This window comes from Coenobita brevimanus, chromosome 93 (assembly GCF_032717465.1).
Source record: "Coenobita brevimanus isolate Jiangsu-jjx chromosome 93, ASM3271746v2, whole genome shotgun sequence".
Lineage (NCBI taxonomy): Eukaryota > Metazoa > Arthropoda > Malacostraca > Decapoda > Coenobitidae > Coenobita > Coenobita brevimanus.
This window is the reverse complement of record NC_137046.1, coordinates 26,225,034-26,242,731: the sequence shown is the minus strand read 5'-3', so window position 1 is coordinate 26,242,731 and position 17,698 is coordinate 26,225,034. Positions and strand designations below refer to the sequence as shown.

Sequence of the window (17,698 nt, the reverse complement as noted above, 5' to 3'; positions counted from 1 at the left end):
CACTCACAGTTTATATTTCTGTTACTATATAACACTTATATATATCTACAGTCTTTATCCATAAGTTTCCTTCAGTAATAGTAGTTTATTGTCACTGTAGGCATTCATTTTCTGTAAGTAAAATACATAGCATTCACTTTCTCGTATTGTATACTAGCGTTGAGAGTGAATCTGTCACCTTCACTTCCACTATCATAACTCATAGTATTCATACATGCTAGAGTGAAACTTTCACTTTCATTACCTCTAGTATATGTACTCGTATTCTTATATTACTACTCATTTACATTTCTATTTACATTCTCTATTTTATTTACATTATTTACATTTCTGTTTTATTTACACTGTGTTATGCAGTCACTTGCAGTAACTTATAAAACTATTTTCCACTGTTCAGTTATATTTACATTCATTGCTTTCACTTGCTGTTTACACATTATTTACATTTCCACTTGCACTGTTTTACTCACCAGAAAGATCGTAGTCACTGTCTATCATTTTCTTTGATAAATTATCCAGTTGACATTCCACAGCAGTCACAGGGCCCTTTGCTTGGGGCTAAAAATCGGTGGAATTGAACAGGCGCGTATCCGACGTGGTTCCACCTTGAAAGACGACAGTAAACTGAATACAGTGTGGTGGCCTAGCCGCCTAGGCGAAGTGCAATGCTGCCAATGTGAGCCTGGCGACAATTGCTAATATATATGCTGTGAAATGATTGGCAGGAAATCTAGACAATACATAATGAATTAGGTAGTTCCACGTGAATGTAAATATCACTTGGGGTTCTCCCTTCCTTTCTTATATATATTTTTATTACGAGAATAGATAATACGGCATATTTCAAGGGGAAATAAACAGCAAAAATTAGCGAATGAGTGCATGTGAGATGTTGTCAGGTGATAATTAGCCAATTCCAGGTGTATGGCACTATCACTTACCTTATTTCTTTTTTGTATATATTATTTGGTATAAGAATAGGGCATAGGGCTTATTTCAATGGATGAAATCAGTGGAAAATTCCTGGGAAGATTTACTTAGCATAGCACGGCCGGGCAGGCAAGAGGAGAGGGTAATGGAGGGGAGTCAAGAGGGAGGAGAAATGGCTAAATTGTCAACAATAGATGGGAGTACAGATGAGATTAGGAGTGCTGACTAGTGTTGGACATTGGCAGTACTGATAGATGATACAAGCCACCACTTGAAAGCCTGGGCGAATTCAAAATAACACAGAATCACAAAAGTGACACCCCGCGGTATGATCCCTTGCTCCTAAGCGTCACAAAAGTGATGCCCCACTGTTAAGGGGTTAACAGAAGGCTACTGTGTAGTTATTGTTTTTGTTTAGGGTTACATTCTAACCACAGTCATTTTATAATATTATGGTTTAAGTATTCCTTATGATTTAAACATTGTACCACATAAGACAGTGGGTAGAGTATGGGGTATGGCTGTACTGTTGGGAAAATTGTCATCATCCTGGTCTTAATTACCTGTCCCCGCCCCAGAGGGGCTCGAGGACGGGAATTGTTTACATTCGGTTTGTCTGTCTCTGTCTGTCTCTCTGTTAACAACTTTACTCAAAAACTAGTGATGCAATTTTGAATATAATTTTAGGGATGATGGGCTATGACCTTCTGATCACTTGATTAAATTTGGGGCCAAACTGGGCTAGGCCCTAGGATGTAGGCCCCCCCCCCCCCCAATTTTTTTTTTTTTTTTTTTTTTTTTTTTTTTGCCATAACTCCTTTCAAATTCATCATATCGATATGAAACCAAAACCTAAATAAGCATCTTTCAAATTCATCATATCGATATGAAACCAAAACCTAAATAAGCATCTTTCAAATCTACATCGCATTACATGCCCCATTACATCAGGGGGATCACCCCCCAGTTAGCTGTAGGGGAGTCAGTGTCAGGTGGGTCAGGCCTAAAATTTCAAATGGGCATTAAATCGTCAATTTTCACCAGATTTACTCCAAATTTGATGTGTGACATCTTTGATTAGATATCATGTTTTGTTTATATGCCAGCACTACAGTGACTGCTGGAGATGGGTTTGCCATGCTTTGGCACCACTTCTTGCTCATATCTAAAAAGGTGGGAAAGTAAGTGGCAGAAGACTTTGAGTCTCGTGTCACTGGGTAAAACAAACTTTTTTTTTTTGGCCATTACTGAGCCAATCCTGACGCATTTTCGGTTATTGGACAGTTTTTCCTTTCCGATACCAATACCAACATTAATCGGCATTTGCATGCTGATAAAAGACTGTCTCACAGGGATCGACCATTATCATATATTGATATTTAAATATTTCTCTTGAATTGTCTCTTAGATATAAAATGTTTCTTTGCATTAGCCTGTATTTATGAGCCTTTTTCTTTAGGTACTGGCGCAATCATTGTGTCACCAACCCGAGAGCTGTCAATGCAGACATTTGGAGTGCTTCGTGAGGTTATGCAAGAACACACACAGACTTATGGACTTATCATGGGTGGAGCTGACCGTAAAAGTGAGGCTGCTAAACTGGCTAAAGGTAAGTTTTTCTAATAGCTTTCTTATTGATGAAACATAGAGCTGCAGTGGCTCAGTGGCAGCATTCTCATCTTGCTGTATATATCCCCTTATTAAGGATTTGAGCCAATGCTGTGGCAGATGTTTAAAGTGGGTGGTATTACTGTGTCCCTCCTTATTCTTTTACACTCTTCTTACCCTGTGAGTTCTAGCAGTGCAATATAGAGACTTCATACACACACACACAACCAGTGCAACACTTTCACATGTTTCACTGTTCTCTCAGACCAGACATCTTTCTCTGTTTGTATTTTGCCGGCTTTGGGAATACTGTACTTGCTAGCAGTTGATGAAGTGTGTGGTGAAATGCTGAAGTATGGGGGTGAGATTGTAGTGGAGTGGATATGGAAGTTGTGTAGATTGGCTTGGGAAGAGGTAAGGGTTCCAGAGGACTGGAAGTCAGGTGTAATTGTTCCTTTGTACAAAGGAAAAGGGGAGAGGGAAGTATGTGGTAACCATAGGAATATTTGCCTTCTTAGTGTGGTTGGAAAAATATATGGCAGAATACTTACTGACAGGGTTAGGCATATAACAGAGGAGCTAGTTGGAGAAGAGCAAGGGGGATTTAAGAAGGGAAAAGAATATGTAGATCAGATATTTGTTCTAAAATGTTTAGTGGAGAAGTATCTAGAGAAGGGAAAGAAAATGCATGCTGCTTTCATGGACTTGGAGAAAGCAGATGACAGAGTAGTTAGGCAAGGTATGTGGAAGGTTTTAAGAATATATGGAGTGGATGGGAAATTGCTGAATGCTGTGAAGTTGATGTACGAGGGGGCTAGGGCTACGGTGCAAGTGGACGGTGAGCTGAGTGAGTTCTTTGACCTAAATGTGGGACTGAAACAGGGATGTGCGATGTCTCCATGACTGTTTAATTTATTCATGGATGGGGTTGTAAAGGAGGTGCAAGGTAGGGCAGTGGATGTGGGGGTGGCTTTAATGAAGGAGGGTGAGGTGTGGAAGATTCCGGTGTTGCTGTTTGCTGATGATACAGTATTGCTGAGTGAAGATGAATGAGAATTGCAAGACACTGTCCCAAATTCATTCGGGACTATGTTTTTGAAGAGGAATCTGAAAGTTAATGTAAATAAGAGTAAGGTTATGGTGTTTGAGAGGAATGATATTACAGAATGCACAGTGAGGTTGGATGGTGAGGATATGGAGAATGTGAGTGCATTCAAATACTTGCATAGTTTGATGAATAAGGATGGAACTTTTGGGGATGAAGTACTTGAAAGGGTACAGCAGGAAAGGAAGGTTGTTGGTTCACTGAAAGCAGTGATGAGAATTAGGGAGGTGAGTATGGAAGTTAAGAAGTCACTGCATGATAGTATTGTGATCCCTACCCTGACCTATGGAAGTGAGGTGTGGACCTTGTTAGAGGGGAACAAGTCAAGAGTGAGAGCAGTGGAAATGCGTTACCTGAGAGGAGCATGTAGAGTGACATGCAGGGACAGGTTGACGAATGAAGAAGTGAAAGAACATTGTTGAGTGGATGTGGGCATGATTGTGGGAATTAGGAGAAATACACTGAGGTGGTTTGGACATGTGGAGAGAATGGAGAATGAAAGACTGACCAAGAGGGTGTATATAGGTGAAGTGGAGGGAGGGAGAGACCAAGGATTAGGTGGAGGGATTGGGTTGAGAGGTATATGAGGGAGGGGGGAGTGAGTTGGGGAGAGGGCAGGCAAATGGTGGGTGACAGAGCGACATGGAGGCATTTTGTCTGTGGCCACCCTTTGCGGGATTAGGGCGTCGGGCTATAGACAGATAGATAGATTTTCCCTCTGTGGAGAAAGTTGATCCTGCGGTGGAGTGATACAGTTTGAGATTTCTGGAAGGTGTGAGATTTAAACTGAATTAATGTGAGTAAAACTATTCATATGAATGAATATTAGCCTATACAGAGTGTTTAGCAAAATATATGCCAAACTCTGAAAGCTGTTCATGTTGCATATATAAAACAAAAGTTCTTATTTGTTGTTGTTGCTTAACCTGGGTCTGTCTGGTTGAGCATACCCTTCAACCACAGGTTGGCAACTGTTTCTGTGGGGCTGTCCTGCAGGTACATGTACACAGTGTAGGGATCTGGTGCCCCCCTTGAGGCAAACAACACCTCACCAGGGTCAGACCAGGGTCCTTCCTCCAGCAAGGTACAAGCAAATATAAGGAGGTTTGTCCTTCAGGTGGACAGCATTGTTTCTCTGGCCAGGGTGCTAAACACCACCACATGTGGACTCCTCATCAGTGCCACAAAAAGTGTTTCGTTAACAGTCTTGTAAATTGTCAGCATGTTTCCCAGATGCTGCTGCTTTCCACCCCTGAGGAGTTTAGAATGAATTCTATCTATCTATCTATCTATCTGTCTATTGCCTGGCACCATAATCCCGTAAGGGGTGGCCATTTGACTTCTGACTTATTTGCTTTACGGGGAGGAGCTCGTGGTCAAGTCCAATCCACCATACTGAGGAGAGGTAATGAGAAGGTGGATCACATGATAGCCACATACTGATTGAGATTTGGAGTTCTGTCTGTATTAGCCATAAAGCTGTTAGTTTTGGTTTGCCAAGTATTTTGTGATATACTTTGTATATGGTATGTGTGATTCATATAAATAGACCCTTGCTATAACAAACGTCTATATAACTGATTTTTGAATATACTGAATGGCTCAGAGCCTGCTGAACTTTTGCTGTCTTTGTCTCACCATCTGAACCAAAATTGCAATCTCCCTATCATGGTTGCCGAGTTGTAATAACAGATTATAGTAATACTGCACTAATCATGAAGTGCTGACAGGGATATAAAATAAGCCATAAGAGGGCAAAATCATGGGCCACGTTAGTGTGAAATGGGTATAGTTTTCAGTTTTAGAACTAGAATGTGATTGTTGTCATTTATTTTCAAATGTCCACTTGAGTGGGAGGGGGGGAGACTTGGGTATAGTGAACTTTTTTGTTTACTGAACCTGGCTTCCCTTCAACTCTTTTACAGTGTCTTGGGGAGAGAATGTGATGTCAGGTGTGAAAGAATTGATATTGCTGGCAAGTCTCTTGAGTATGTGAAAGAGTTTTGTTACTTGGGAGACATGTTATGTGCTGGAGCTGGGGCTGGAGCTAGCTGTGTGGGTACAGTGAGGAGTGATTGGAAAAGTTCAGGGAGCTGTTGCCTCTCATGACATTGAGAGGGCTTTCCCTGCATGTTGAGGGATCTCTGTATGCAGCATGTGTCAGAAGTGTAATGTTGTATGATAGTGAGACCTGGACAGTAAAGGAAAAAGATGTTTGCAGACTTAAACATACAAAAATGCCAGTGATTAGGTGGATGTACAGTGTGTCCTTGAGTGCGAGGCTTGGGGGGAGGCTAGATATATGATGGAAGTGTTAAAAGGAAGGATGGGACTGGAGTGTATTGGTGTTGTGATGAGGAGGGGTATATTGAGGTGGTTTGGGTATGTGAAGAGGATGAGGGATCGCAGTTGGGTGCAGAAAGTGAGAAGTATGAATGTTGGGGGCAGGATTTTGAGAGGCAGACTGAAAAAGACCTAGGACAAGGTCATAGAGTGTGACCTCAGGGATAAGGGACTGCCAGAGATTGACCAGCATGGAGAGCCACCATTTGGTGACCAAGGGTGGGACATACAAGTACAGTATGTTGGAGCCATTATAAACGAAAGAGAGCGAAACATTGGCTCACTAGTTATAAGATACGTGAACGAAAAAAGTCATGTGGGTCAGAATCAAGTGTAGAACATGTGTAAATGTCACCCATCCAGTCCCTGCAGTTTGTTTAGGGTAAATATTTAGGTATTAGGCCAGAAAAATAAGGGCATACCTATAGGCCACTAAACAATTACTGGTGCATTATGGTAAACTCAATTATCCGTCATCGCAATATTTGGCGTCGTTGACTCGGCTTTATCCAGCATACATCCGGCAAAATTATGCAGCATCCGGAGCCAAATGGGAAGTAACCAGCAGTTTTTTTGCTATATCTTGCAGCGATGGGTATTAACCGGCTCATTCACAGTAGCCATATGGCACCTAGGAAAACCCCACCACTTTTTAGGCAATGAGAACAGCTGCAGTGTGCCAGCCAATTGGAATTTATTTCAGGAGCAGCCCACCCAGAATGCCGAACCTGCTCTTGCTTTCTCAGTCTCTCTCGTGGATCTCGTATAGTGAAGACTTATTTCTGCACTCTGCAGAAATGCGTCTGCTTTGGTCTTTCATGCCTCGCTTGTTGTTGTACCAAAGCTCGTGGCCTTTCAGTGCTTCGTGTCCTAGTGTTCAGTTGTGATTCTGAAGTTACTGTACATGTAATTACTGCTACTACACACAGGATTAAGTACACATACTGTACTGCATGGTGTACAACTCTACTCTCCATTGATGCCAAAATTAGGTGGGTACATAGTACACCATGTACTGTGTTACTGTTGTGTGTCAGTACTGTATTGTGTTTTATGTTTGATTTTCATCTTTTCATCATCATCATCATCATCATCATCATCATCATCATCATTGAATCGTGTGTTGCCCCATGAGAATTGTAGAAGCCCAGGGCTAGGCAAGTTGGTCCTGACATTTAAGATGAGAGTCACGAGCCTCACTCATCCCTGAGTGACATTACGTGAGCAGTAAACCCTAACCATCCCATGGATGTAAACCTGCACAGGCGCAATCCGAAAGGAACTCCTTAATTACCGACTAAACCACCAGGCGCCACAGTTTGGTTATATTGTTGCCACCCAATGTAATAAATGGTTTCCTGGTGAACTGGAAACCATTTGGTTCGTCACTCAGTGTGGAGCCAGCCTTAGACAGAGGGAAGAGGAAAGAAAGAAGGAAAAAAGGAAATAAGAGGAAGGAAGGAAAGAAGGAAGAGAGGAAGGGCGGCCACTCTAGAGCAGTACTACATCGAGTGAGTGGATGGTGAGTACCCCTCACCTACCACATTTCATCTTTTACTCATGGAAAGTTTTAGGATAGAGGGTCGAGAAAAGCATGACGAATAAATTCATTGAAAAAAAAACATGCTCATCTTTGGTGGAAAATGTGTTTTCTACCTAACGAACCAACTCTAACTACCAGTGAGCTTGCAGTATCTTACAGTATCTTGGCAAGTCTGTCTATCTATCTATTGCCAGACGCCTCAATCCCGTTTGGGGTGGCCACAAACAAATCGCCTCCAAGTCGCCCTGTCCCCCGCCATTTCACTGCCCTGCTCCCAACTCACACCTCCCTCTCTCATATACCTCTCCACCCCATCCCTCCATCTCATCCTCGGCCTCCCCCTCCCTCATTCCCCCTTCACCTCACTCACATACACTCTCGTCGTCAGTCTTTCACCCTCCATCCTCTCCACATGGCCAAACCACCTCAGTGTGTTCCTCATAACGCTTCCTATCACATCCACATCCACACCACAACGCTCCTTTACATCCTCATTCGTCAGCCTGTCTCTCCATGTGACTCCACAGGCAAGTCCATTCTGTTAAGTATTATTCATAAAAATGTGAAAAAGTAAACTGAAGAAGTAAAACTTAAACATTTATTGGTGAGCTGAAGATTTGAAAAGAAGTGTTGTACGGTAGAATTAACATGACTCCCATGCTCACAGTTATGTGTATGGCCACGACCCACCAGTTTATTTCTTGCCTGACCACCCTCACTCGCCACTCATGTGGTTTGCAGATATAACAGTAAATACACACGAATTCCAAGCATAGTAATTTTATCCAACAAAGCAAACCTTCATTTTCATCAGCTAGATTTTATCTTCTCTGCCTGTGCGAATGCATTTTAAGATGATGTATAAATTCATCTTAGAACACATTTGCACTGGCAGAGAAGATAAAATCTAGCTGATAGAAAGAAAAAGTTTGGTTTGTTGGAGAAAATTACTATGCTTGCAGTTCGTATGTCATTGTTGTATTATCTGCCAAACAGCCAAGTGGCAAGAGAGGGATGGAGTGAGGACGGTCAGGCAAAGAATAGATTGGTGGGCCGTGGCCGTATACAGGTATACCCCTGTATTCACGGGGTTTGGGGGACACAATCCCCAATGAATGAGTGCAATCCATGAACTTTGGATGCTCCCCCCAGAAAATGCACATACATTATCAGATTACCTCTATAAACCCCCAAAAACCATTTTAGAGATGTGAAACCAGCATAAAACATTACAAACATATACTGTATTACTGTATACAATACTTTAATAATAAAGAAGTTAATGGGTATGGTTATAATAATTTTAGGTACTTTTGATGCAGATGACTGCCATGGACTCCCATGACAGCATGCACAAAGACCTTAAAAACCATTTCTGGGACCTGAAAACAACAAAAAAATTTGCAAATATACAAGTGTACTGAGCTACTGTATAAAAAATTATAATAACGAATAAGTTTTTAATGGTGCGGTTATAAGAAGTTTGGGTAAATTATGTGGCTGGTGACTTCCCAGAAAAATTCACAAATATGCGAACCCGCAAATATTGATCCCATGAATATGGGATGAGACCTGTACACAACTGTGAGCAAGGGGGTTGTGATAATTCTCCTGTACAACACTTCATTCCTAATCATCAGTTCATCAGCAAAAGCTCAAGATTTATTTATTGTACAGTACTGTATTTAGTTTATTTTTTCATGTTATTCGTACGTATTTACTGTATTATCTGCAAAACAGCTGAGTGGTGAGTGATGGATGAAGTAACAGTGGACAGGGGAGGAATAAACTGGTGAGAAAGGGAATCGTGAAAATTGTGCCATACAGCACATCTTTCCAAATCATCATATCACCAGTAAATGCTTATGATTTATTTCTTTAGTTTATTTTTTTGAATGTGTTTTCTGAATAAAATAACAAATAATGTTTAACAAAATGAAATTACCATGTGCACTAGGATTGTGGAAAGTGTTAAGAATATATGGAGTAGATGGGAAGTTGTTGAATGCTGTGAAGAGTATGTACGATGGTGCGAAGGCTGCAATGCGTGTGGATGGTGAACTAAGTGAATTTTTCTCTTTGAAAATTGGGTTGAAACAGGGATGTGCATGTCTCCATGGTTGTTCAATCTGTACATGGATGGGGTAATAAAAGAGGTACAAGGTAGGGTAGTGGATGTTGGAGTGGCCCTGGTGAGAGAGGATAGTGTTTGGAAACTCCCTGTACTGTTGTTTGCAGATGATACTGTGTTGTTGAGTGAAGACGAAGGGGAGCTGCAAGGCTTGGTGGATGAGTTTGAGAGAGTGTGTAAGAAACGGAATCTAAAGGTGAATGTAGGGAAGAGTAAAGTGATGGTCTTTGAGAGAGGTGAAGTCAGTGAATGTACAGCGAGGTTGGATGGTGAGGAATTGGAAAATGTGAGTATGTTTAAGTACTTGGGTAGTGTGATGAGTAAGGATGGAGGTTTGGAGGGTGAAGTGCTTGAAAGGGTACAGCAGGGAAGAAAGGTTGCTGGTTCTTTGAAAGCAATGATGAGAAACAGGGAAGTGAGCATGGAAGTGAAAAAGTTACTACATGACAGTATTGTGATACCAACTCTAACTTACGGAAGTGAAGCTTGGACGTTGTTGGAAGGACACAAGTCAAGAGTGAGAGCCGTGGAAATGAGTTATTTAAGAGGAGCTTGTGGAGTCACATGGAGAGACAGGCTGACGAATGAGGATATAAAGGAGCGTTGTGGTGTTGATGTGGATGTGATAGGAAGCGTTATGAGGAACACACTGAGGTGGTTTGGCCATGTGGAGAGGATGGAGGGTGAAAGACTGACGAAGAGAGTGTATGTGAGTGAGGTGGAGGGGGAAAGAGGGAGGGGGAGGCCGAGGATGAGATGGAGAGATGGGGTGGAGAGGTATATGAGAGAGGGGGGTGTGAGTTGGGAGTAGGGGAGTGAAATGGCGGGGGACAGGGCGACTTGGAGGCGATTTGTTTGTGGCCACCCCAAACGGGATTGAGGCGTCTGGCAATAGATAGATAGATAGATAGATAGACTGTGTACTAGTGTTAGACACTGCAATCATGTGTGTTTCGTCTGTGAGTTGTGTTTACAAGGAAGTTATGTTTCAAGTGGAATTGTTTGTGTGGCCCTGGACACGAGTGGTATTATATACTCTGCAGTGGTGTAGCCATGTATAAGAGTATACCGTCAACCCTTAACATCGGCGTTTTTAACATACACAGATTTAACCCTTTAAGCGGGGGCATGTCGGAGGCGATCTGTGCACCTCACGTGGGGATATTCGCGCTCTGACTGACTTTTTAAAAATACAGTATTTGCCAAAAATCAGGTATTAGTCCTAGAATATTATAATTACATATGCTTATGGCACATACCTTCAGCTTTCTCCTGGGATGTTTGTTGAGCCTTCGTTGACTACCGTGGGACTTGTGGAGACTTCTGAAGTTGGGTAATGAAGTCTCCACTGTACACTTCCCGACACCCGTAATATGATTACTACAGCCTGATATTATCACTAGAAACACTATTCTATGATTTTCAAGTAGTTTGGAATCCATACACCTAAAAAACAAAACACCGTGAAAGCATTGAAAATCATGAGCGCATACGAGCTTCCCACTTGCACTCGTTCCCCGCTGATATTCTGCCATTTATTATTCATAAACATACTCACACTTTATGTTCCTATTACTTTATTACACTTATATATATATATACATTATTTATCCATAAGTTTCCTTCAGTAATAGTTGTTTATTTTCACTCCAGGCATTAACTTTCTCATTCAGTAAAGTAGCGTAGAGAGCAAAGCTTTCACTGTTATTACTCCAAGTATTTGTACTCATATTCTTATATTAGTAATTATTTACATTTCTATTTTATTTACACTATGTTATACACTGTCACTTCCAGTAACTAAGGGCTCCTTTCCCTTGGAGCCAGGATGAACTTGGGACACTGAAGCACTCGTAGTTTTATCGCCATTTCCTCCTCTGGCTCATCACATGATTCACCAGAAAGATTGTAGTCACTGTCCATCATTATCATGGGTAAATTAGCCAGTTCACACTCCGCAGCGAGTCACTTAGTCCTTTACCCCTTCTCACACGAGATTTAGTAGGGGTAGAGGTCACAGGGCCCTTTAGAAGCGGTGGAAATGGAGGGGAGCGAGTGCTACGTGCTTTCATCTCAAGAGACGTCACTGAACTGAATGACGAGGTGGATATGAGGCCACCAAAGGTTGACAACGTCAGTGAGGTGACAGCTTCTAATTTATATGCTGTGAAATGATTGGCAGGAAATTAGGTAGTTCCAGGTGAATGTAAATATCACTTAGGCTTCTCCCTTCCTTTCTTATATATATTTTTATTATGAGAACAGGTCATACAGCATATTTCTATCTATCTATCTATCTATTGCCAGACGCCTCAATCCCGTTTGGGGTGGCCACAAACAAATCGCCTCCAAGTCGCCCTGTCCCCCGCCATTTCACTGCCCTGCTCCCAACTCACACCCCCCTCTCTCATATACCTCTCCACCCCATCTCTCCATCTCATCCTCGGCCTCCCCCTCCCTCTTCCCCCCTCCACCTCACTCACATACACTCTCTTCGTCAGTCTTTCGCCCTCCATCCTCTCCACATGGCCAAACCACCTCAGTGTGTTCCTCATAACGCTTCCTATCACATCCACATCCACACCACAACGCTCCTTTATATCCTCATTCGTCAGCCTGTCTCTCCACGTGACTCCACAGGCTCCTCTTAAATAACTCATTTCCACTGCTCTCACTCTTGACTTGTGTCCTTCCAACATATTTCAAGGGGAAATATTTCAAGGGGAAATAAAGAGGGAAAATTAGTGAACGAGTGCACTTGCGGTGTTGCCAGGTGATAATTAATTAGCCAATTCCAGGTGTATGGCACTATCAGTTACCTTTTTTCTTTTTTATACAGTAATCCCTCCAATATCCGACGTAATAGAGCCATAGGCAGGTCCGGATAGTGGTCCTGTTCTGATATTGGGCCCCGGCTTATGGACTTGTACTTATGGACCCTAACTCAGAGAAACACCTATATAACTCCCTCTGGACATGCATAGCACCTATTTAAGACCCAAATCACACCAATAAGGGACATAAAAGACTGAAATAAATGCAAAAGAACCATAAAATGAGGTTTTAGAGGTGAGTTTATACAATATTAAACATTCTGGGTACTTACAAGTCCCTGGCTCCTGGACTGGTTTGAACCGCCAGTTTGCAGTCCACAGTTAATTCTCTGCACTCTAAATTCTAATTTCTTAACACTGCACAACACTGTAAATTCCCGTGTGTTCTAGTGGCGAGGTATTGCAGTTTATTCACTGTTTATTCACTAAAAACAAGCACCTGTGGCTTGCACTGCTATGAGCATCTGCTCTCGATCGGAGTTAGGCTGTGACTGTTGATGATGGCGGGGTAACAGAGTTACCAGATCGCAACGGCCACATTACCAATCTCCTCAACTTTCATTACCAAATTTAACTTTACCAAATTCGTAAAGCTAGCATTTATTCTTCACTAATTATATATCAGTCTGTCTATCTATCTATTGCCAGACGCCTCAATCCCGTTTGGGGTGGCCACAAACAAATCGCCTCCAAGTCGCCCTGTCCCCTGCCATTTCACTCCCCTGCTCCCAACTCACACTCCCCTCTCTCATATACCTCTCCACCCCATCCCTCCATCTCATCCTCGGCCTCCCCCTCCCTCTTCCCCCCTCCACCTCACTCACATACACTCTTTTCATCAGTCTTTCACCCTCCATCCTCTCCACATGGCCAAACCACCTATATACAAGTGGAAATACAGTAATCACTCTAATATCCGGACGCCCAATTACCGAACATCCCCACTAACCGAACCTTATCGTCCTGGGATCAAACATTCCCAAAATGGTCCGAAAATCCCAAAAAAATTGGAAAAAAAATCGATTTTTTGCCGTCCGTAATTTGAACTTGCCGCGCGCGCCGCGTGAGAGCATTGTTTTGGTTCGTCATTCCTCCGACGTCCGATAGAGCGCCGCTGCATCCTCCCCACTTCCCGCCTATCTCTCACCGCGACAAGACCTACGCTGTTCGCCATGGCTGCCCACGTGCTCGCTTTTGTGGTGGTGCCTTACTTGCTGCAAGGCCTCCTGCTGCTCTCTGCCCTACTCTTAGTGTGTGTGATGATGGCCCCGCCTCCTGAGAAAAGGAAGAGAGTGGTGTTGACTCTGGAGAAGAAACGGGAGATATTGGAGAAGGTTGATGCGGGTTGGTCTTCCTCTCGCATTCTCCGTGAGTTCAACCTGGCCCGGTCGACTTTGTTCGATATCAAGCGTTCCCGAGACAAGCTCATGCAGTACACGGCTGACTTCTCGTCGAGAAGCAAACGCAACGTGGAGAGGAAGGTTATGTTTACCCCCAAGTATGCAGAGATCGACCGCTCCATGTTGATTTGGTATCGACAGCAACGTGCAGCTGGTGTGATGGTACGTGGAACGGAGCTGAAGGCTGCTGCTGAGAAGTTTGCAAGGCTTCATGACGCTCTAGACTTCAAGGCATCCGAGGGTTGGCTCTTCGCGTTCAAGTTGCGACATGGCCTTACTAACCGTAAAGCACATGGCGAAGCATTGGACGCTAACGAGGATGGAGTTGACGAGTTTCGGCACAAGGTGAAAGGCTTGATCGACAGGGAGGGCCTCACTCTCGGTCAAGTCTATAACGCTGACGAAACTGGCCTATTCTATCGCTCGGTGCCAACGAACGCTCTCGCCGATGAGATGGAGAAGCGTGTACCTGGCCGCAAGCTTTCTAAGGAACGGATATCTGCTTTGTGTTGTGCCAATGCTAACGGCATGCACCGGCTTAAGCCCGTTATTGTTGGCCGTGCAAAGCAGCCTCGGTGCCTTCGTGGGGTGATGGATGTCCTTCCTGTCGTATGGTACCATTCTTTGAAAGCATGGTTCACAGCTGTGATTTTCAAAGACTGGTTTCACCATCACTTCGTCAAGGAGGTCATACATTACCAGACGAAGACACTGGGAATTCCTCGCGACCAGGTAAAGGCTCTCCTTCTCCTCGACAATGCACCTGCCCACCCGTGCGACAAGGACTTGGTTGCTGAGAATGGCCGTATTAGGTGCATGTTTCTGCCACCTAATACGACTGCTCTCATTCAACCAATGGACCAAGGAGTGATCGTGGCAACAAAGCGCCTGTACCGTCGGAAGTTCCTGGACGAGGTGATGGTGGTTCTCGAGGACGAGGACGAGCGTAGGGAAGGACGTGACACTCGAGGCAAGCGGACTTTGGAAAACCTTCGCCGCTACAACATCAAGTCTGCGCTGTACAACTGGGCTAGTGCATGGAAGGAAGTCCCTGTGAAAACTCTTGAAAATGGTTGGTCTCGTCTGCTTCTCGGAACAGATGTGGAGTACGATTTCCCAGGGTTTGACGTGGATGACTTCCATGCACGGCCAACGTACGCACGGCGACGATGTTGATGTGGACGATGTTCGTGAGTGGTTGGACGACGACGAGGGCGATCCTGGGTATCAGACGTTGTCTGATATCGAGATCGCGTCTTCGGTTGCTGGTGTCAGTCCCGAACTTGAAGATTCCGACGACGAAGGCGATGATGATGCAGACTCCGCCCAGCAGGACACTACTCCAGCCATCCCCAAGCTGAGCGCACTCCGGGAACATCTAGAGTTCGTCCTAGACTACCTGGAACACCCGGACTGCGACAGGGAGATGGGGCCCTTGGGACTCGTGGAGGAAGTGCGTGCTTTCCGGCAGCGCATCATCAATCGCCAGAATCGTCGGTCCTTGCGTCAGTCAACGATTGACAGTTTTTTCAGGCCCGTGACCCCTGCTGTGCGAAGCCCTGGTTCCACTCCGTTGCCTCCCCAAGACAGGCCCTCATGCTCCGAGCCACAGCCCAGCACATCAGCTACAGTGGAATCACCGCTCGACGTGAGTTTGCGGCTGTCTTCAGAGTGTTCTGTAGTCGGTACGCCATCACCACTACCCACCGATGCACCCCTTGGACGCCTGCCAGTGATACTCTCGGGCTCTGACAGTGAATAAACAGCAAGAACTTCTCCACTAGACCCCACGGGAAAAAACGGTGTGTTGTGTTAAGGTTTTCAAGTTGGGAGAAAAGACTAAGTAGAAAAGAAATTTAACGTAACTAACCTTCTTTGTTTTGGCTTTGGAAACTTAAAAAAACTTGGGAAAAGTTAATGTGCAACACTTAAATTTAATGGAACATTATTTGGACTAAAGTGAACACTGTGAAAAGAACGGACTTCTGTGTGTTATTAACTAAGTTCAGTGCAAGACTTCAGGAAGAGTGTAGTGCAAGTGCTTCAGGAAATCGTTCTTACTGTCAGAGTCCGAGAGGAGGCGGTTATTCATCGAGGTGGCCAGGGACTTGCTGTAAGTAGCCAGAATGTTTCATGTTGTACTATTTTCCATACTATATTTACCAGAATGTTTCATATTGTATTTTTTCCCATACTATACTTACCAGAAAGTGTCATACTGTACTTCTTTCCATACTAAACTTACCTCATGCATGTGCAGTAGGAATGTGTTTTTCAGAGTTCGGTTAGGTTAGGTTCGGTTAGAGTCCATAATTACCAGAATGTTTATTAATGTATGAACATACTTCTAAACCCACATTTTATGTTTCTATTGCATTTATTTCAGTCATTTATGTGCCTTATTGGTGTGATTTGGGTGTTAAATAGGTGCTATGCATGTCCGGAGGGAGTTGTATAGGTGTTTCTCTGTGTTAGGGTCCGTAAGTACAAGTCCATAAGCTGGGGCCCAATATCCGGACAAAACCAATATCCGAACCTACCGATGGCTCTATTGATCCGGATATTGGAGGGGTTACTGTACATGTAATCACTCTCCTTATAATTAACACCATGTTGATTATTTTCACGCTATGTAGTGTAGCAGATTAATCAGAGAGAGCAAACAATCCACCATCTCCATCCTGTGTATCCTCATACATGTGAAAAATCCATTTGGTAATGCATTATTCTGATTCATTACCAAATGAATTTTTCATTACCAAATTGGCCCACACTTGGTAATGAAAAATACCTAATGGCAACCCTGACAGGGGAGGGGGGAGGGGGAGGAAGGAAGGGGTGAAGGGACCATGGTGTAACAGCTGTTTGGTGCCACTGGCAGTACTGACAGATGATACAAGCAACCACTTCAAAGCCCGGGAGAATTCAAAATAACACAGAATCGCAAAAGTGACGCCCCGAGGTATGATCCATTGCACCCGAGCGTCACTAAAGTGACGCCTCCCTGTTAAGGGGTTAAATTTCCATGGGTGGATACAGTACCATGGCCGGATTCACTAAGCATTTTATCTCATTGAACTCTGCTGACACTGTTCACTGCAAATGTAACATTAACTACCTACTGATCACCTGAAATGTAGGAGTAACTACCTACTGATTTAACGTAACCTAACCGAAGCCACTCCCAGGTACTCGAGCCCTGTGAGGGGCCAGGGGGGTTTGTGATGGTTTGGCCCCCATGCTGTCCTGCTCATCTCTTCGACAGCCTCTGGGGGGTAGACCCACGACGAAGATGCCATTTTCACCTTTTCATACTAAACAATCTAGACCAACATACCCATATCCCACACCAAGCCCTATTCCTCCCATCATCTCCAGACATCACCTTCTGCTCCTCAAACCTCTCCCCCACTACATCATGGAGAGTGGTCAAAACCCTAGGTTCTGATCACCTCCCAATCATCATCACTACCAAAACCAGAATCACCCCAGCTGGCCACAAACACACATACACTAATTATAAGAGAGCCAACTGGGAGGCCTTTGTAACTGAAACAGAACAACATCTCCAAACACTAAACAGTACACCCATCACAAACATCAACACCGCTGTGCACACTTTCAGTGCAATTATACAAAACGCAGACAAACGACACATCCCTAGAGGCAACAGAAAGAGAGACAACCCCAACTTCACACTAGAAATTCAAGGTCTCATCAGACAACGGGACACACTGTGACACTCCCCAACACCCCATACACAAGACACTGTACAACAAATACAAGAACTCAACACTCAAATAA

At 43.8% G+C, this 17,698-nt stretch overlaps 1 protein-coding gene across 2 annotated transcripts in view; it reads left to right on the top strand.

Annotated features, from left to right (window-relative positions):
• Positions 1–17,698, top strand: part of pit (probable ATP-dependent RNA helicase pitchoune) — a 341,853-nt gene that overhangs the window by 118,158 nt on the left and 205,997 nt on the right. For both annotated transcript variants that reach the window (XM_080282378.1, XM_080282377.1), the window contains one exon: positions 2,390–2,539. In XM_080282378.1, coding sequence (XP_080138504.1) covers positions 2,390–2,539 — 150 coding nt within the window. The remainder of the gene's footprint in view (positions 1–2,389; positions 2,540–17,698) is intronic.